This window comes from Paroedura picta, chromosome 3, assembly GCF_049243985.1.
Source record: "Paroedura picta isolate Pp20150507F chromosome 3, Ppicta_v3.0, whole genome shotgun sequence".
Taxonomy (NCBI): domain Eukaryota; kingdom Metazoa; phylum Chordata; class Lepidosauria; order Squamata; family Gekkonidae; genus Paroedura; species Paroedura picta.
This window is the reverse complement of record NC_135371.1, coordinates 10515975-10536505: the sequence shown is the minus strand read 5'-3', so window position 1 is coordinate 10536505 and position 20531 is coordinate 10515975. Positions and strand designations below refer to the sequence as shown.

General features: G+C 48.5%; 2 protein-coding genes across 2 annotated transcripts in view; one reads left to right on the top strand and one right to left on the bottom strand.

Annotated features, from left to right (window-relative positions):
- DDAH2 (DDAH family member 2, ADMA-independent) overlaps nucleotides 1-6141 on the top strand; it is a 36215-nt gene extending 30074 nt beyond the window's left edge. Inside the window, exons 4-7 of the mRNA XM_077331200.1 lie at nucleotides 749-822; nucleotides 2352-2471; nucleotides 3489-3632; nucleotides 4675-6141. Of these exons, the coding sequence (XP_077187315.1) occupies nucleotides 749-822; nucleotides 2352-2471; nucleotides 3489-3632; nucleotides 4675-4791 (455 nt within the window). The 3' untranslated portion in view covers nucleotides 4792-6141. The remainder of the gene's footprint in view (nucleotides 1-748; nucleotides 823-2351; nucleotides 2472-3488; nucleotides 3633-4674) is intronic.
- A 1162-nt stretch (nucleotides 6142-7303) lies between these two features.
- Nucleotides 7304-19579, bottom strand: LOC143834382 (TNF receptor-associated factor 1-like). Its single transcript, XM_077331190.1, has 6 exons — nucleotides 19436-19579; nucleotides 14675-14750; nucleotides 12544-12843; nucleotides 11224-11401; nucleotides 8622-8770; nucleotides 7304-7962 (listed from the first exon to the last, which is right to left on the bottom strand). Exons 1-6 carry the CDS (start codon nucleotides 19438-19440, stop codon nucleotides 7744-7746), a joined length of 927 nt encoding a protein of 308 aa, XP_077187305.1. The 5' UTR covers nucleotides 19441-19579; the 3' UTR covers nucleotides 7304-7743.
- Between the last annotated feature and the right edge of the window lie 952 nt (nucleotides 19580-20531).

The window sequence follows — 20531 nt, the reverse complement described above, 5'->3', positions numbered from 1 at the left end:
GATAACAGTAATAGCATTATAACAACAATAACTTAACATGATCATAACAATAACATTAGAAAATGGAATTGCAAGAGCCTCAGCTCAACTCTTACTGGGACCCAGCGGGTTAGGCAGATTAGTGGCGGTCGTAGTAGGAGGGGGTGGGGTTGAGGGCCAATTGGAAGCGATGGTTGGGGTCGGCCTCAACCAAATGCCTGGTGGAGGAGCTCCCCTTTGCAGGCCCTGCAGAACTGTTTGTTTATGTTTATGTTCTTCACTCTCTCTATGAACTGTGAGGTCGTTTCCACAATTGTGCTGCATTTCCCAGAGCCTTGATGCCTGGAAACATCTTTGACAGCTGACCCATTTCTGATTGAGCCGTGTCTCTTCTTAGAGGCTGAATGTGTGGAAATGCTAGTTTCAAGTCCAGAAACCCCCCGCTGAGATCAACAAGACTTCCAGGGGCTATGCTTGCGAGAGTCAAAGCTCCTTTCATCTGATACTCTCAAAAGCTTCGTACCTTAGAAAAATCTTATTGGCGTCTAAAGTAAAGACTCAAATTGAGCTGTTCCATTGCAGTCTAACACTGCTATTTTCTGAAACTACCTGTTTGGGTTCCTGCTGGGAATCCTGTCTACAGCTCTAAATCCGTTCTGAGCTACCAAGAGAGAGAGAGAGAGAGAGAGAGACCAGTGTTGCTCTTGGGGGAGATGGGAGGGCCCAGCTTTTCTCTTTGTGTCTCCACTGATGACTTTGATCTCTGCAGGTCGAGAGTTCTTTGTGGGGATTTCCAAGTGGACCAATCACAGAGGAGCGGAGATGGTTGCCGACGCTTTCAGGGTGAGCCGCGATCTCGGAGGGGAACTTTCCTCCCTCCCCCTGCACGTTTCAGTTCTCCCCCGCCCTCAGCAGATGTATTGTGCATCGCATCGCCTTTCCTTTCCCTGTTAAACTCACGGGACAATTTTCTAGAACCTAAAAATAGATTGAACACAATGAGTTTCAGGGCTTCTGCCCTCAGGAATCCCTTCCCATGGCTCATTGGCTCAGGAAGGCCCCACGCATCTGGCTGGAGGTAAAGGATTCCAGGGTGCATTCTCCTCACATGCAGCGTGGGCCAGGTTTATGGGGCCTCTGCACTCCTGTGAAGTGCGTAAGAATAAGGACAACTGAATATCACCCCCCCACACACACACACACACACCGCCTTTACATTTCTGCAGGAGGAGATTTCTAACCTCCATCTTGCAGTGGTTCCAGAATTTGGTAGGAAAGCCCATGATGCAAAGAGACAACAAAAGGGGTGTAAGAGTGGGGAGAATCCAACCTGGAAATCAGATCAGGGACCTGGAAGGTTAAGCAGCTGAAGCGTGAAATAAAATACGACTTATTACACAGTGCACCAGAACTGAAAATTAAAAGCAATGTAGATCGGATAGAAATAAAAACTCAGAACATGTTTTAAGTTGCATGAGCAATAACTACCGGTTCTCAGGAATGGTTACACGTCGGTAATAACCACAGGACCAAATGCGTTTCTGCCCAGAGGCATAAACTAAATTGTACTAATACACAAACACAAAAGTCAGGCTGGGTTTATAACTATTATATTTGGAGTTAAATTTTTTCAGTGTCAGGACAACCATACCTTATAAGTGTTGTTGTTTTTTGAGGGGAGGGGGGATCTTTCTTGTGAAAAGTCAGTATCCTGCAATTTAATTAGAATCCTGAGGGCCCTGCTCTCTCTCTCTCTCTCAGGAGTACATTCCACCAGGCTGGAGCCAAGATCGAAAAGGCCCTGGCTGTGGTCAAGGCTAATTTCTCCACCTTTGGGCCAGGGCTGCTAAGCAACTACTGATCTGCAGGGCTGTTGCGGGAATTTATTTTATTTATTTCTTACATTTCTATACCACCCTCCCTTGTAGCTCAGGGTGGTTTACACAAAAATATAAGGGGGAAGATGGTCCCATAGGTATGCCAGTCCCAGTCTGTTTAGGGCCTTGAAAATGAGCACCAAAACCTTGAACCTTCAATTTATCTGAAGAAGAGTGCATGCAGAGGAAAGCTGATGCTCAGAATTAAAGTCCGTTGGTCTTAAAGGTTCCCCTGAGCTCCAACTCGATTATACTGTATGCAGACCTTGGACAAAGTCCTGTACAGCAGGGGTAGTCAACCTGTGGTCCTCCAGATGTCCATGGACTACAATTCCCATGAGCCCCTGCCAGCAAACGCTGGCAGGGGCTCATGGGAATTGTAGTCCATGGACATCTGGAGGACCACAGGTTGACTACCCCTGCTGTACACAATGTCAAACTGGACAGTAGAAGAAGTTGCAATGGTAGAGTGAGTCTGTCTGTCTGTCTGCACAGGATTTTGCTGTATCAACCATTCCTGTCTCGGGGACGTTGCACCTCCGTAGCCTCTGCAGCATGGCTGGCTCTGACACAGTTGTGATTGGCAGCAGTGACGTGGCCAAGAAAGCAATGAAGGTAGTGACTTGTATTCCTTGGGGAGTGGTGGGCGGCATTTCTGGAAGGTGCCCTGAAGTCGTTAGGTACATCTCCCCTCCTTCCTGGGGCACAATTGTTCGCCAGCTGGCCGCTGCTCAAATACCTGCAGGGGGTCAAACCCAAGCATTGAGAAAGCACCACTCCTACTTGTGAGTTTCCCTGGGACATCTAGCAAGCTGTTTTGGGCAGATGAAATGGGCCTAAGAATTGCCCCGGTGGAATAGACAGGTCATTCCAGTCCAGCATCTTGTTTCCAGTGGTGGCCAATGAAGCTGGTGGGCACTCACCCACCAGCTTCATGAATGATGGCCTTTTCTAGCATCAGGTACTTAGACACACTTCCCCCTAAATAAGGAGTTTCTGTGAGTTTGTTGTGGCTAGGTAAAGGTAAAGGTGTCCCCTGTGCAAGCACCGAGTCATGTCTGACCCTTGGGGTGACGCCCTCTAGCGTTTTCATGGCAGACTCAATACGGGGTGGTTTGCCAGTGCCTTCCCCAGTCATTACCGTTTACCCCCCAGCAAGCAAGCTGGGTACTCATTTTACCGACCTCGGAAGGATGGAAGGCTGAGTCAACCTTGAGCCGGCTGCTGGGATTGAACTCCCAGCCTCATGGGCAGAGCTTCAGATTGCATGACTGCTGCCTTACCACTCTGCGCCACAAGAGGCTCCTTGGTTGTGGCTAATTTATTGTAGATGAATTCTTCTAAATTTGCCTGGCACTGATTGAAAGGCTTCTACGTGAATGCTTTTTCTCTCTCTCACGTTGGCAAATGCCTCAAGTTCATTTTGTGAAAATGGATATTGGTGAGATCCAGCAAAGCAATTTTTAAGTTGCAAAGCTAGAGTTAAAGAGAGAGTCCCATTCCCCCTCCCATACCCCCCAAATAAGCAAACAGAAAGAGAAGAAATTGAGCCTCAGGGTCATTATCCAGGGAAGACTGTGGTCACATGCTGGGAATTTAGATGGCTTCTCTTTCCCCACCTCCTCTCTGTAGACTATGGAGCAGCTGACGGACCACCACTACGAAACGCTGACCGTGCCCGATGACCCGGCGGCCAACTGCATCTACGCTCGGCTCGGCCAGAAGAACAACGTCCTTTTGCACCGGAGCGCAGAAGAGTATCCTAACAGCGTGCAAGTAAGAGGGAGGGAAGCTTCTGAGAAATGGGGCGGGGCTTGGTGACACAGCTGCCTAAGAGCTTACATGGCTTCCGTTTGGGGGCGGGACCTGACGTAACGGAGGGTCGATCAGAATGCTGTCGCCCGTCCTCGCTGTGTATAAATAGCTCCAATGTCCGGGAGGGTTGCGTGCAGGTGAGAGCAGGCCCCTGCAAGCAATAGGGTGTGACGTTTATGGGATCCACTGTTCATGCCTGCAAGGCAACAATTGTCAAAAATGCCGGCACTGTACCCCATGGTGTGTAACACTGCTATAGGGACATGTTTGTGTGCATGTAAGAAGAAGAAGAAGAGTTGGTTCTTATATGCCGCTTTTCTCTACCTGAAGGAGTCTCAAAGCGGCTTGCAGTTGCCTTCCCCACAGCGCTGATAAAGCTGTTCTGACCGAGCAGGAATATCAGGGCTCTCTCAGCCTCACCCACCTCACAGGGTGTTTGTTGTGGGGAGAGGAAAGGGAAGGCTACTGTAAGCCGCTTTGAGACTCCTTCGGGTAAAGAAAAGCGGCATATAAGAACCAACTCTTCTTCTTCAGAAATCTCAGGGCTCCCTCAGCCTCACCCACCTCACAGGGTGTCTGTTGTGGGGAGAGGAAAGGGAAGGCGACTGTAAGCCACTTTGAGACTCCTTTGGGGAGAGAAAAGCAGCATATAAGACCAACTCTTCTTCTTCCACTTGAATCCAACTTTTCACAGTCAGAGTAGTTCATCAGTGAAATCAGCTGCCTAAGGAGGTGGTGAGCCCCCCCCCTCCCTGACAGCCTTTAAGATGCTGACAGCTGGACAGATACTTATCCTGGAGGATTTATGCTGGAGCTGCAATGAGCAGGGGGTTGGACGAGATGGCCTGGAGGGCCTCTTCCTCCTCCAGGATTCTCTGCTTCTAGATGTGCGTCTTGCCCCGCCAAAGAAACAAACGCAGAGCTCCGTGCGAGCAGATAGTAGGGTTATTATTATTATTTTTTAAGAGGATTAACAAGTTTTTTCTCTCTGCTTCCTTAATAGCCTTTCCAGAAACTTCCAGACTACACCCTTATCCCAGCCGCTTGTACTGAGGTGGCCAAACTTGGTGGGACTCTCAGTTCCTGCTCTCTTCTCATCAACAAGAAGCTGGAGATCTAGTGCCTAGGGAGGAGCCCTCACGAAAGTGCAAGCCCCAAAGAGGAATCCCTTCCCGCTATCCCTTTGCCCAAGCGTCCCCGTTTTTCTTAGCTCCGTGAAGCAAGAATACCACCGTCCCTCCCCGACCGGGCCATCTCGTCCGTCCGTCAATTTTGCCACTTCCTTCTTTAGAAAAACAACACAGAAACCTTCAATGGAATGGACAAGGTTCCTGGCAGTCCCGCCGCCCTCGTATTTCCACTCTTCCTGACGCCTTGTACGCTTCGGATGGATGTCCGACTCTCAATAGACTGGCGGTTTTATCGTGTCCCGCACCGAAGCGAAACTTTCAACCCAGAAAAGGGAAAACTAGGCGTTCTCTCTCTCAGTGAGGGCTTTCCAGCAGGCTCTCTCAACCTTGTAGCCGTGGCAGCGCTACGAACGAAGCACTAATTTCTTTTGGGTGCCACTAGATTTTCCCAGGGCCGGTGATTACGCCAGGGACTGAGGAACTGCTTCTGGGTCGCCTTCCGGAGGGATTTTGTGAGCAGCCCTGTAAGCGGCGTTTTCTTGTGACGTCTGCACCCAGGCTGGTGGCCGGAATCCATCGGCAGGCCTTGGACGATTCAAAGAGCAGGATCTATGCTTTGAGCAAAGGCGGCATTCTGCATATTGTTACAAATAGATATTGATGAGGGGGGGGGTTCCGGTTTGGGGTACAGGTCGCTATTATCTCACTACAGATCTGGGAAGATTGCATTATTTCGGAGAAGGGGGGATTCAGGAGGAGCCCTCATTGGTCGGTGAACGTTCTTGCTTGATTAAACCAATTCTACCTATAGGAAGATGGCACAAAATATACCCTCAAAACCCCCTCTGTCAGTAACAAGGAAACTTTTCCTCTCCCTCATTAACTTCTAATCCTAAAGCATCCTATAGAAGTCAGCCTGTATGGCTGTTCAGCCGGCCACATCTCTATGGTGCTGATGTTTTGGGACAAGGGAGTTCAGAGTCAGGCCTACACTCCTCCCCCCGAAATCCCAAACTTGGAATTGCTTCCTCACTGCTGCCGCTACAGGTAACTTCCACGGATGTTCTGTGGCCACGAGAAGAGCAGCTAGATTTAAAAAGAATGCTGCCGTCTGAACGCTGCTTCCTCTTACCCAGTGACACTGTGCATGTGTTCGTGTAGCGTAGCTGGTGGGGCGGCGTCGGTAGGAATGTTTTGGAAAGCAGTAGGGGGAGTGTCCTCTTATTTGGGACCTAGGTTTATTGACGGAAGTAGGACTTTAGATTCTCACACTGCCTCTTGAGAGCCCTTTGTGGAACCAATGAAAATAATAATTAAACGAAAACAAAAAACGGAACCAACTTCGGGATTTGTTGTTTTTGGCTTCCTTCTTGTGCATTTGGGCCTCGGGATTAGTCCCATTTCCGGCTCGGGGCTCCTGCTTTTATCAGTCATCTCTCAAGGGCAAAAATTGCCACCCAAACAGTTCGTCTAATTTGAAGTGTCACGATCTAATACCACGCATAGTTCTTAATTGTGGGTCTCGCCTGTCACATGATCACGGAAGGGGCCTGTGTGGGGTTATTTTGGGCAAGGCCTCTATAAAAGGAAGGAGATGCTACGTTGTCATGGAAGCAGAGTCTGCTGTAAAAACAGCCGGGGATAGGGGGACAGTCCCTCGTGCGACCAAACAGTGAGGCTAATGAATTGGCCACTCTGTAAAGCAGAGTCTGGAAGGTGGTGGACCACAGGTGTGATTCAGCAGGGCTTGTCTGCCCGTATCCAAGTTGTGTGGCATCCCAGAGATCCCACTCAGGTGTGTTGGACCTTGTCAAGTGGCAGCTTGCTTGCAGTTGACCCCCTTGAGGTTCTCAAGGTAAGAGATGAAGGGAGGTGGGTTGCCCTGGCAACCCTGGACTCCTGTCTCAACCAGGTGCCAACCAGAGCTGATCTTGTTTAGCTTCGGGGTAGCCAAACAAAACTACAAAGGGAACACGGACCACGCACTAAGCCAGCAAGAACTGAATGGTCCAGGTAAATCCAGCTACCAAACTAAATAATACAGACAATACAGTGTCTCTCTCTCTCTCTCTGCCTGGTTTACTGGCCCGCCAGATGGACAACCAGCCTCATCCAGTAGGGCTTTTCTTACATTCTTAAGCAGTCTGAAGTTCACATCTTTCCTTCCTTACCGTTGGCGGGTTTCTCTTTCCTGGATTCAAGGAGAGGGTTTTGCTCAGGGAAAGCTCCTCCCCTTTGCATGCAGAAGCTGCCTGATTCAGTCTGCAGCGTCTCCAATTTAAAAAATCTGGCAGTCACGATGTGTCAGGCCTTCGCCTGAGACGCTGAAGAGCTGCTGCCAACCTGAGCAGACAATGCTGTCCTTGAAGGACCAAGACCTGATTCAGTAGAAGACAGCTGCAAATATCCAGGTTCTCAAACCATAGAAGCACGCTTGGTGGCAACATAGGAGAACCACAGGTGCGCCTTGGTGCTCTTTGGAGGAAGGTGGGAACACAAAGGTAAATAACAGAATCTATTCAGAACGCTGTGAATCAAAACATGCCCCCAAGACAAGAACACCTGCGCTCATACATGAAAAAATTTCAGAAAGTTAATGCAATTTTATACAAGCCTTTTGTATATTTTGGAGTAGCCAGATTGCTTTTTGCTTCTAACAAGTAAGCGCAAGGTCTTTTAACGGCCTAAAAATGTTTCCTTTCCATTTTGTGTTGGGAGAAGTGTCCTGCACAGTGCAGGGGGTTGGACGAAATGACCCTGGAAGTACCTTCCAACTCTATGATTCTATGATTCTTCAACTGTGCCTACTCCAAGAAAAGATCTTCAGGAAGGTAGGGGTAGCCATCTTGACACCACTGACTCAGTCCCTCTCACAGTATGCCAGAGTTACAGTTCCTGGGTAGCACAGTCTCCAGCCGAGCAGGGCAAGCAGTCCCCCAAGTCTATGCCTTTGTGTCTATCGCAGCTTGGATGGCTAATGTGTTATCACAGATGTAGGGGCTCCCTGGGGCATGAAGCAAGTTCAATGGGAAGAACTCGGGAAGGCCACTGGCCACGTTGTTTTCGCTCATGGGGCGCTGGAAGGAGGACGAGGACGGCAAGGGGCGGAAGGAGGTGGAGAAGTGCTGTTGGCTGACTTGGTCCAGAAGAGTGAAGGTGACCTGGGGAAACAGGACAAAAACAACCTTTAAAAAATTGTCATGGTGTCTTCTGAAGGAACACCGGAAATGGAGCCCCTCCTGCCCCCACGCTCCAGTGGATGAGACAAAGGAGAGGACCTCGGATTGAATGATCTGTTGGAGGGAAGGTGTTGATGGCCATGGGTCTTTCCTTCGCTCTCCTGCCTGCAGCAGTTCTGTCTGACCCTGGGAAAGCTTATTTACAAGGGTGGGGGACTTGGGTTAGCAGGATTGCAGTACAGAGGTTATGGAATTGCCCTTCTGACAGCAGGAGTTCTTCTGATTGAAGGAGAGGGCCATTTTCGCCCCCTCTGAACCACCCCCTAGGGCTAGTTCCTGGCTTGGGGGGGGGGGCTGGGCAGAGAGTTCCTGTGTCTTTGCAGGGAGGTTGGCAGGTGAACGGTGCAAACCACGTTTGTGAGTTCTTCAATACACACACCGCCTACCTTCAGCGGCGATCCTGTGCTGTGGTGGCCGTCACTTTCGGAGCACTGTTTTAAAAGAGCTGCCCAGCCAGTCAGATCTCTTAATGGCTAAGAACCCCACCTGGCCCTGCTTGCTTTTGGGGGTGCTGGGAAAAGGGGGAGGGTGCTAGGGTGCCCGTGGGCACCATGTTGGGGGCCCCTGCCATTGCTTCATACCTTGTGCTGGAAAGGCCACTTGAGCTGGAAGTCATATTCTCCTTTCATCACGACCAGGAAAAGCGAGAGGTGGGTGCCAGCGCCTGTCCCGTCTCCGTTCAAGAAGAGTTTGAGGCGGAGCTTGTACCCATAGCGGCTGGTATGAAAACCTTTGTGTAAAGAAAAAAGGAAGAGAGTTTTAAGAATGTGTGTGTGTGTACAGGTGCCCTCTAGTGGGCGAGATATATTATTCTGTTCCAGGGAGACCCCGAATTTCACCGTACAAAGACCAAAACTAAGCATTGTAGGAAATACGTAGCTGCCCTGGTGCAGTGATGTCACTTCTGGCATGACCCGGAAGTGATGTCATTACACGAGGTGGGGGTTGGCCTCCTCTTTCTCAGCTTTTATCAACTTTTTTACCGTTGAGAAATCCCTGAAACTTTCTTCAGGCTTTGAGAAACCCCCAAACTGGTGCAATCGTGCAGAATATGGTTTTAGGTAGCAGATAAGCCCATCTGGGGGCCTTCCCTTCTCACCCCCTCCAGGCTCATCATGGGCCATTTTGGGATTTGGAGGGGGGCAGGCTGACATGACCGTGTAAGGTCATAACACCTGATAAATGTTAAAAATTAACTCCCACCCATGCGGGAACCCCTTCCGGGGCTGTCAAGAAACCCCCGGCTTTCACAAAACCTTGGTTGAGAATTCCTGTTCTGACTTTTACCTCAAACTTTATGGTTTAGTCATAGAGTGTTGGGTGAATGTTAAAGTGTCACTCAACATGTCTTCCCTTCTGGGTCACTGGAACATTTGTCGTCACATGGGGACACTGATTGTGACCCCCTTGCTTTGTAGCCATTTTCTTCCAAATATCACCCCCCCAACAGCCAATGAGGGATAACAGAGTCAGCATGTGAGGGGGGGGTCTCACTTTCAGATCCCCCCCCCCTGAGCTATGAAGCTAGTTTGGGCTAGTCATTCTCCTACCTCGCAGGGCTGTTTCTAAGGATAAAAAAAGGGGGGGGGAGAATGAACTCACATAGGCCTGGCAGCCCATGAAGTAAAGAAATAATGAAGTTTGGAAAGAAATGAGCACAATGCTATCATATCCTTTATTTTTCCCTAGATGTTATCCAGGAGATGTAGGGAGCTATACAGGTTGGTGGGTGGTCATATGCTCCCTTCCTCCAATCTCTGCCTTTAGCGAAATCTGTTTTAACTACCACAGGCTGCTCTCGTTCCTAAGAAACACTCCTGTTAAGCTATTAAAAATTCTCGTTAGCTACCCTCAGCCCTTGGACAGAACTAAAATCCAGAGGGCGGCTTGGGGGAAGGCGTGGAATTTAAATTGGCTTTCAAACAGCATTCTATGAAATGAACAACGTTAGGGGGAAAGAATTCTAGGAATCCGGGCTTTGCGTTGTAAAAAGTGTGACTCTGGCGAATTAGGAATTTGAAATATTTTTCCCAGCCTCGTGACAGATGTATGAGGAGAGCCAGGGGCTGCTTGTATAGCCCCCCGTTTCCTAGCTAGTCCAAATGGCCCCGGGCAGAACTGAATTGCTTCATGCCAGGGTGGCCCTTAGAACAGCAGCTGCTGGGAAGAGACTGACATGGACTCTTCATGAGTATCAGCCTTCTCCTGCGTTAGTCTCCTCTCACCACCTTGCTGTTGGGCTACTGTTTACAAGCTGCCCGTGTACCAGAGTACGGCAGAGCAGACTGAAGTCTGTGGTTTAAAACCTTTGCCACAAGCTCCTTAGGTTTGCCAACTATGAGTTTGAAAACTGGCAATTTGAAGAAGAGTGGGTTTTTATACCCTGCTTTTCACAGCCTAAAGGACTCTCAAAGTCTCCCCACACACACCATCCCTTCCTCAAGCTCCGTCCCCAAATCTCCAGGGATTTTCCAACCTGGAGCTGGCAACCCAGCTTTTGAACATACAATCCTAGCCCCAGTTCGTGATGATGAGCTCGCTGAGAGCCAGTTTGGTGTCGTGGTTAGGAGCGCGGACTTCTAATCTGGCATGCCGGGTTCGATTCTGCATTCTCCCACATGCAGCCAGCTGGGTGACCTTGAGCTCGCCACGACACTGATAAAACTGTTCTGACCGAGCAGTGATATCAGCACTCTCTCACCCTCACCCACTCCGCAGAGTGTCTTTTGTGGGGAGAGGAAAGGGAAGGCGATTGTAAGCCACTTTGAGATTCCTTTGGGTTGAAAAAAGCGGCATAAAAGAACCAACTCTTCTTCTTCAGTAATCTCAGGGCTCTCTCAGCCTCACCTCCCTCACAGGGTGTCTGTTGTGGGGAGAGAAAAGGGAAGGCAATTGTAAGCCATTTTGAGACTCCTTCGGTTAGAGAAAAGAACCAACTCTTCTTCTTCAGTAATATCAGAGCTCTCTCAGCCTCACCCCCCTCACAGGGTGTCTGTTGTGGGGAGAGGAAAGGGAAGGCAATTGTAAGCCATTTTGAGACTCCTTCGGTTAGAGAAAAGCGGCATATAAGAACCAACTCTTCTTCTTCTTCTGTTGCACTTTGAGGAGCAAGGGATGAAGAGGTTGCCCAATCTCCCTGATTTTATACCCCTGACCCCCCATCCCACACTCACGATCACTCACAGGGGGAGTAAAGAGAAGGCCTGTTATTGGTGATTGCCTCCTGGATTCGGAGCCCCACGTCTGAGATCTTCCAGAGGAAACAGCCGTCGTAAGTGGTTTGTTCCAGCGTGTGGATCCGAGCTGCTAAACTGCTGATCATCACATCCTTCGTGACCAGGAGGGAATCCTGATGATCCACCTGGAGGAATTGCATGGCCATGGGGAGAGGAGGAAATGAGAAAAGGAAACAGGCATAACTTTGAATTAGAGATGAGCGGGGGAGTCATTGCAAAGGAATCCTCCCCTCCTGCAGGAAAGAGCTGCAACCTTATTGCTTCATTGTCAGCACTGCGTTGAGAAGTATCTGGAGATTTTGGGGGTGGAGCTGGGAGAGGGTGGGATTTGGGGCAGGGGGGACCTCAGTGGAGTATAATGCTGCAGAGTCCACCTTCCAGAGCAGCCATTTTCTCCAGGGGAACTGATCTCTTTAGAGATGCGCTACAAGTCCAGGGGATCCTTCCCAGGCCCCACCTGGGGACTGGCCTCCAGATGTTGGAATATGCAAGATCTGTAGTGTGTGTGATTGAGCAGAATCTAAAGAATATCTTACAAGGGGCACCAGAGATGGTGTAGCTCGTGTATTTAAATTAGGAGTATCCTGATAATTTCCCCGGGTTGAGAACCACTGTGGTAGAGACTGCAAAGAAGAACATGTCCTGTAAATTCTGTCTCTCCCACTGAACATGGGCATAGTCTTTCAGAATAAGGGATTCTCTTATACTTGCCATAAAAAAATGGCTCAATAAACTGTAGATAATGGGCCGATGACACAATAGGCCTCCTTTCCCATTCAGAGGGGCTATCAGGCTGACCATCCAATCAGGAGACAGAGCTGGGTGTCAGCCCAGACCAGAGCTTCAGACCAGCTGGGCAAGAGGGTGCAAAAAGATGCTAATTAGCATTGGGGAGAGGATCACTCCCTGCAGGACGCCACCTTTGAATATTCAGAGGCGTGATTGGGTCTCACCAATTACCACTCTCTGCCATTGGCTGTGGAGAATGGAGGTCAGACATTTTAGAGCTGCCCACTGGATCCCCACGTCCATCAGGTGGTGAGCAAGGAGCAACTTTCTATACAAAATGGCTCCTCTTCATAATAAAACTATTTTATTCTTTTGTGCAGCCTGCATCTTTGTCTTTTCTAAACTCTACAAAATAAAATGGAATTCACGAAGACTAGCAGGGTCCGAAGTGGCCCTGGGATGGGGGAAATCCTCCTCTGCCTGGATGGGCATGGCTTGACAACCAGGAGTGAAAACGTGACCTGCCACCATTTCTTACCTTCTCTTCCAGGTAGAGAATCCTGGCCATAGCCTCTCCGAGGGTTTCTGCAGGGGGCTCCGCTCTTCTGCCCAGCTCCCGACTCAGCACCGACACGATGTTCTCCAGGGTCTTCTGCCGGGCTTCCATCTCTTCCACTTTCTGCTTCACGGGGAGGCTGGCCACCAGCCTCTCCCACAGCTTGTCCAACGGGAAGTCCAAACCGGCCAGCGGCTGCAGTGCCTCGAGCTGCTGGGGATGTTGAGAGGCCCCGTTTTCTCCTAGGGTCCCACCAAGCGTCGGCTGATAGTGAAGGCTAACCTGCAACACAGCCCCACCCTGGAGTAAGAACCTGTTTCTGTTGACAGCCAGCTTGGTGTAGTGGTGAAGAGTGGAGGCCTCTGATCAAGGGGACTGTGTTTGATTCCCTGCTCCTTTGCATGCAGCCTGCTGGGTGACGTTGGGCCAATCACAGTTCTCTCAGAGCTCTCTCAGCTCTGCCTACCTCACAGGGTGGGGAGAGGAAGGGTAAGCCAATTTGAGGCTGCTTCAGGTAGTAAAAAGCGGGGTACAAATAAATCAGTTCTTCTTCTCGCTCCAGGCAGCAATAGCACCTCAGGGCATGCTCAGGCACTGCCAAGGGTTGAGGCAGAAGGTCATCTCTTAAAGTGGAGTGGTGTCCTTGTGCCGCTCTCTTGCAGAACTCTTTCACCTTTTAGGGCAGTAGTTCTGTGCACCAGGACCCTCTCGCAGGGGAGTTGTGGGGGAAGAGGAGCAGCGTTAATGGTGAGCAAAGGTTCTGGGAAGCTGGAGGTCAGGTTTCTTGTTGCCTCTGCAAAATGTGACAAACACCCATGAAACGCACAGCCCTCCTGCTCAATAATGCTGTCTATTTGTAAACAGTAATGTCTTGGCCCAAGCTTGTAGGAAGCTAAGCAGGGTCAGCCCTGGTTAGTACTCATTCATATGTTGTAATTTTTATGTCCTGCTTTTCGATATTTTTAATGGGGTTTTATCGGAGGTTTTATTAATGGACTGTTTGTAAGGCACCATGAGTCGGCTCCGGGTGTGGCAGGAAATAAAAAATCTAAATAATAACAATAATAATAGTAGTAGTAGTATAGTAATAGTATAGTAATAGTATAGTAATAGTATAGTAATAGTATAGTAATAGTATAGTAATAGTATAGTAATAGTAGTTTATTCATTTACTTGTACTTATATAATAAATACTTGGATGAGAGACCACCAAGCAAGGCTGGGGTTGCTATGTAGAGGCAGGCAATGGCAAACCATCTCTGCTTATTCCTTGACCCAAATGCTCTGTGGATGAGGTTGCCATGAATCTGTTGCAACTTGGCAGTCTGCTCTTCTTCACTACCACTTATTGTGTGATTCCTGCCATTGCAGTGAGGAGACAGGAGCAAGGGGCTGCTTTACTGGTGGCTCCAGAAAGCTAGAGAAAGAGGGTCCCACGTCAACAAAGTCTTGAGAAATCCTGCTTTGGGGGCTCTAGAGAGGGCGATGGAGGGGAAATGGGATGGTATAGCTCAGGGGTAGTCAAACTGCGGCCCTCCAGATGTCCATGGACTACAATTCCCAGGAGCCCCCTGCCAGCGAATGCTGGCAGGGGGCTCCTGAGAATTGTAGTCCATGGACATCTGGAGGGCTGCAGTTTGACTACCCCTGGTATAGCTTGACCTTGTCAGCCTTGGAAGCTATCAGAGTTGGTACCTGGAAGGGAGATTCCGAAGGAAGACTTCTCAAAGGAAAGCATCAACCCATCACCCCTGCTTCTCACTCACCTTGAAATCTGGGGTCAGCACCAACTGAATGGCATGTTACACACATAAGAAGAAAATGGGGGGGGGACGGTGTTTGTAGGGAAAGAATCTTTGAGAAACCCCTTGATGTTTCACATCAAGCTTCTTCAGAGGGATAGGACTTCAGATTTCTCAGTAGAATCTTACTTTCCTTTCTGTAAGTGGTAAACTGAAATGCGCTGGGGTTTCACAAAGATGAAGATTCTTTCCCTACAAGGGCCAATTGTCTTCTTCTTTTTACTTAGCTGGACTTGGTGCGGCCCTTTTCCTCTTAAACGTCACGCGCACACACAGAGAATGAGAAACACAAGCGCTTCCTTCGAACCCACCTTGTCAAATTGGTTGAAGGGATGCATCCTGTTCTCCTTCAGACGTCCAGGAACGGACAGCGGCATGTCGCTACAGCTGCAAGTCAGAGGGGGGAAAGAGCAGACCATTGGAGCACAAATAAGAATGGCCTGAGGTTACCTGATTTTGTCAGATCTCAGAAGCTGAGTGGTGTCGGCCCAGGTCAGTATTTGGGAGACCACCAAGGAAGCCCAGGGTTGTGACTCCCAGCAAACCACCTCTGTTAATCTCTTGTCATGAAATCCTTACAAGAAACGCTATGTCAGCTGAGACTTGATGGGCACTTTACACACACACAAACCACTCACACGTCCATTGTTAAATTGAAAGCCAACTCTTGGTGATGATCCTTGTTGAACAAATGATGAGGGCATAAATCTAGCCCTGTGCCTGTACAGTAAAAGTGGGATATACCTTGTCAGTTATAACATTCAGGACAATAGAACCCCCAGGGCTTAACAGAGATATGGAGTTCTTATCTCACTAAGTCACTCAGTTCCACTTATACCCAGAATTAAACTTTGTTGGTATTAAAGGTGCCACTGGACTCAAATTTAGTTCTCACTTGTGCTTAGGGTCGCCAACCTCCAGGTAGTAGCGGGAGATCCACTATTACGACATCTCCAGGTGACAGAGATCAATTATCCTGGAGAACATGGCTACTTTGGAAGGTGGATTCTGTAGCATTATACCCCACTCTCCCCCAAATTTCTAGGTGCCTCCCAGCCCATAACTAGCAATCGTGCTTGCTTGCAGGGTGACTGACTTTCTCTCTCAGTTTCCTTTTGTTAAAATGAGTACTTTCCTCACAAGTATTAATTTGAATGAGAGAAAATGCTTGGTCCCCCAGATGGGCTTATGTGAAAGCACCTCCCTCTGCACTTCCTCTTGACCTCTGGTAGGCAAGTCAGAATTCAGAACACCTCCCTCCCTTCTGTGTAATTGTTTTAGGGTTGCCAAATTGGAGAATTCTCAGGGATTCTGGGGCCATGACCAGGAAGTGTGGCCATTAAAAAAGGGCAGGAGCTCAGCAAGGACATGATCACACACAGCCCACCCTCTGAAGCAGCTATTTTCTCCAGAGGAATTGACCTCTGTTGTCTAGAGAACAGTGGCCAATCTGAGAGAACCCCAGGACTCAGCTGGAGGTTGGCAACCCTAGGAATACTAGCCTGTCTATTTATAGACCCAAAGCATAATGTTTCATGGCTCCTGTCTGGCTCACAATTCCCAGCTTTCTAAACCTCCCTCCGGGCGGCTTCTCATCTGGCAATCTGGGGTTGATTCCCTGCTCCTCCACACACAGCCAGCAGGTGGCCCTGGGCTAGTCACAGTCCTGATACTTCTGTTCTGATCCAGCAGTCCTGTCGCTCAACCTCACCTGCCTCACAGGGGAGAGGAAGGGAAGGCGATCCTCAGCCGCTTCTGGTAGTGAAAAGCGGGGTATAAAAATCAGGTCTTCTTCTTCCCGCTTCCTTCTAAATTAACCTTTTTTTCCTGCCTCAGTTCCCACCTCTGCTCTTTTCCTTAAGCCCCCTTTCTCCTCACACTTCCATTTCTCAAGTAATTAAATCTTTCCTTTAGCTACCTTGAGCTTTCTTATTCCTTCCTAGGACCTCTCCCCAGTCTTCATTTTACCCCATAAAACTATTCTTGTCCCTGAGGCTGCTATGACACTTAAACCCCAACCAAACAGACACATTTACCTCACAGAATTCCCACCCACCCCCTTCCTCTATTTACATCCTATCTTTCTCCTTCATGAGGACCCAAAGCGATTTAGATAGTTGTCCTCTTCTGTCAGAAGGGAAGGTGCACATAATCCTACGGCCTATTTTTAAATCCCGGTTTCGTTTTTTAAATCCGCATCAGACCAAAATGTTCCATATTTAAGGTTTATCACTGATAGCACACAGGTAACGGGCGCTAAAGCCGTGACTTGGCAAATTATCTTTGCCGAACTATAAATAATTACCCTGATTCAGTAAGAGGCTTAGCGAACTGGCAAATCCTCAACGTTAGGGATAAAAACGCAAGTCCTGTGCTTCTTCACAATTTTGCCTCAGGAAAAGTTAAAGTTAGCAATCACAAACAAACACGGTTTTCTTTCTGAATGCCAAATAATATCATTGCAAAAGGCATTGTCACAGCCAGCGCGGTGTAGTGGTTAACAGCGGTGGACTGTAATCTGGAGAACTGGGTTGATTCCCCACTCTTTCTACGCATGCAACCAGCTGGGTGACCTTGGGCTAGTCACGGTTCTCTTAGGGCTATTCTCACAGAGCTGTTCTCTTAGAGCTCTTTCAGCCCCACCTATCTGTTGTGGGGAGAGGAAGGGAAATGTGTTTGTAAGAAAGCCACTTTGGATTCCTTCAGGTAGTGAAGAGTGGGATATAAAAAAAACAGCTCTTCTTTTTTTCTTAGTTTCCGGAGTAGCTGGAATGCTTGTGAACGTTCTGTACCATCACACCAGCCACCAGCCAAGTATCATACAGCGGTTCTATTAAAAAATCATACAGCCGTGACGTTTTGGGGAATCCCAACTTGGGTTCCCCCTTCTTGTCGTTCCTCCCATGACGCAAAGCCTGTTAGGCCTCCCCTCAACCTTTCCTTTAAACAGTGATCCATCCCTCCCCAAATGCAGAACACATTCATTCCGCTCACTTTATCACCAGATGACAGTCATAGAAAACACGGGTAAATTTTTGCGCTGTCAAACAGAGACAGAGAGATCCCCAGGGGAAGCCCATTTCTGAGATGGAAAGGACGGATTAGATGTGCATCTAGCTGGCTGGTTCTTTGACAGCAACGGTGTAGATGAAAGGGGAAATGTGGGCAAAAGTATTGTCAGCAATGCCACTGAGAGACGGTCTAGTCCAGGGGTAGTCAAACTGCGGCCCTCCAGATGTCCATGGACTACAATTCCCAGGAGCCCCTGCCAGCATTCGCTGGCAGGGGCTCCTGGGAATTGTAGTCCATGGACATCTGGAGGGCCGCAGTTTGACTACCCCTGGTCTAGTCATCCTTGCCCCGTCAGTTGAATATATGCCGAGTTTCAAGTCTCTTGTGATTGCCAATGATCCTTGGCCATCCCCACATGAAAAGACTTTCACAGGAAAGATGTTTCTCAGTTTAAGATGGTGGAAAGGCCTGTGAGAATGGCCAAGAGAGCCACACCAGTTTCATATGTTTGTTATCTCAGAAATACTGAGCCCTCTGAGCAGATTACTAGGGGTCTACTTGCTGAATAACAGTTCTTCTTTTGAAAATCAACCAATTTTACATATGGAGCTAAGTGCTCTCAAGTCAGAACTCATTTATGGCAACCCCAAGGGGCTTTCAAGGTCAAGAGAAACAGAAGAGGTTTGCCATCCCCTTCCCCTGCAGCCTTCCTCAGCCATGTCCTTTCCCTGGTATCGTCCCCATTCGTCCCCAATCTTCAACCAATCACCACAGGGTGGAGTTTGTACGATGGGCCCCCGGTTGTTCCTGACCCTGGCCAAAGACCTGGCGGAAGAGTTCAGTTTTGCAGGCCCCGTGGAACTTAGGCATGCAATTCGGGTAACATCAGGGCCCTCAGCTCTTCTGGGAGCTCATTCCACCAGGTTGGGGCCAGGTCCGAAAAGGCCCTGGCCCGGGTCGAGGCCAGGCGTGCTTCCCTGGGGCCAGGGATTTCTCTACTAACTCTCTACTTCATATAGAACTGTATACATAGGCTTGCCAATTGCCTGGAGTCTGGGGTGGGGTGGAGACCTGACTCTTCAAGAGATGTCTGATGGGATATTATTTATCTCCATTAAAAGCTGCAGCTGCCTATTTCTGCATATTAAGCAAAGGGCTAGCCTATTTTCCTCCAGGCCTGTTGGCGGCCCAATTTATAAGTCTTATCAAACAGTTCATCCACTTCTTCCCTTTTTTTCTTGCAGGATCCTCCCTCTGCCCACACAATTTAGCTCCGGACTCCTCCTGGCCTAATCCCAAATCCCTATTTCAGTTCCTGTGGCAAATGATTTAGCAATAAGGGATTCTTTTCCTTCTTGAGCAAGTGTTGTTTCCTTTTACTTCAGAGTAACCACTGCTATCCTTCAACCTACACATTAGGCAAAAGGAAAGAGAAAATGGCATAAGCCACATTGCATCCTTACTGGGGTAAAAAGTGGGGTATAAATGCAGCAAGTAAACACATAATGGAGTCAGATTGAGAGAGGATGACTTGGTTACTGGCGTGGAGTGCTGCTGTAGTTAGATTGTTAGAGAAGTTATATATATCGGAAATAAGATAATACTCAAACTGAATGCTGTATAACATATGTATGTATGTATCTGAAGAAGTGGAATGAAACAAGTTCATAACTGGTGTGTTTGTCATCCTATAATACTGGACACTCAGAAATTAAACTTTCAGTTTACAAACCTGAGCCTTCGGGGAGGGCAGTATAGAAATATAATAAATAAATAAATAAAATAAATAAACTGGATGTGAATGAGAAGATTATTTGAAGATGTACTTCATGTCTGAGATTAGATGATTGTACTGCCTCTTCTACACCCAGTTTTGTACCTTGCATTTAGTTCCAAGTTTGGGCCCCAACACTGAAAATGGGATTTGGGAGTTAAGCCCTCCCTAGTCAGCCCTGCCTCTAGTCTTCCAAAAAAACACCTCCTCCATCTCCCCTTTATCTCCCTTCTGCACAACACAGGCCTTCTCCCCCACCCCTTCCACCTTCCCGTCCTTTACATACCTCATTGTTGCGCTGCTCCTTTAACTGTCCGGCATGCGGACCTTTCTCTGAATCTTTATGCGCCTCTCCATGTGACAGTGGGACTCATTTTTTCCTCTTCACTGATGTGCTCTGCCAAGTTTAGGGTGTGCAAGAAAGGTGATTGGTTGGCTGCGGAGGTGGCGGGGTGGGGGAATCCCAGGGTCAAAGAGGAAGCTGATGAAGGTAAACGCTCAGATTAGAACCGAAAGAAAAACTCTGGTAAAAATATAACCTGTGTCCAAATTCTTCTAGACTGTATTGAGTGCATGAGTAGACATCTCTGGGTGAGTTAATCTGAAAGAACTATTGAATGGCTGCAATATCTCCAGATATTACAAAATTCCCCCTCCAGAGTATCCATTTTCTCCAGGGGAACTGATCTCTGTAATTCCAGGGGCTTCCCAGGTCCCACCTGGAAGCTGCACCCAAATCTTTAGGAATTTTCCAGGCAAGAGTTGGCAGACAATAATAGGCTTGTCAGATTTTATGCTGGACCCTGTAGCTGTGCTTTGAACACTGTGGCCAGCAGGTGTCCCATGCTGATTTCCATGTTGTGGAAAGCACCGTCGGTTCTCAAGCAGCCCTCGAAAACGCAACAGATCAAGCTAGATTCTTTCTCACCCCTCGACAGCACGACTTGGGCTTTCCCCCACCTTCTGAGTTAACCACCTGGATCAAAATATGCATTAAATACCTGGCTTGAGGCTGGAAAAAAGGAGGTTGAGGAAGTGACTGTGGTAAATTTCACAAGCTGTCTCATCCTCTCCTGCTTTATGGTTTCATATAAACCTGCGGGACTCCCCATCCTGGACAAGTGTAAATTTCCAGGGTAGCGATGAATGACACGGTGGTGTTGGAGGGGGGGGGGGGGTTCAGATCTGCAGTCAAAGCTCCGTGGATTGTCAGAGTTACTTTTCTCCCTTTCAAGGACAATGGATTTCCGATGATACTTCGCATTCCAGAACTGGTCTCATGAAATTTCCTCTGACCAGGGACAGTTATTCTCTGGGCCTCTCAAAGGTTGAGAAAGGCCCGGGCTGCTTCCATTTTTTGAGCCTCCCAATTTATTTTAAAA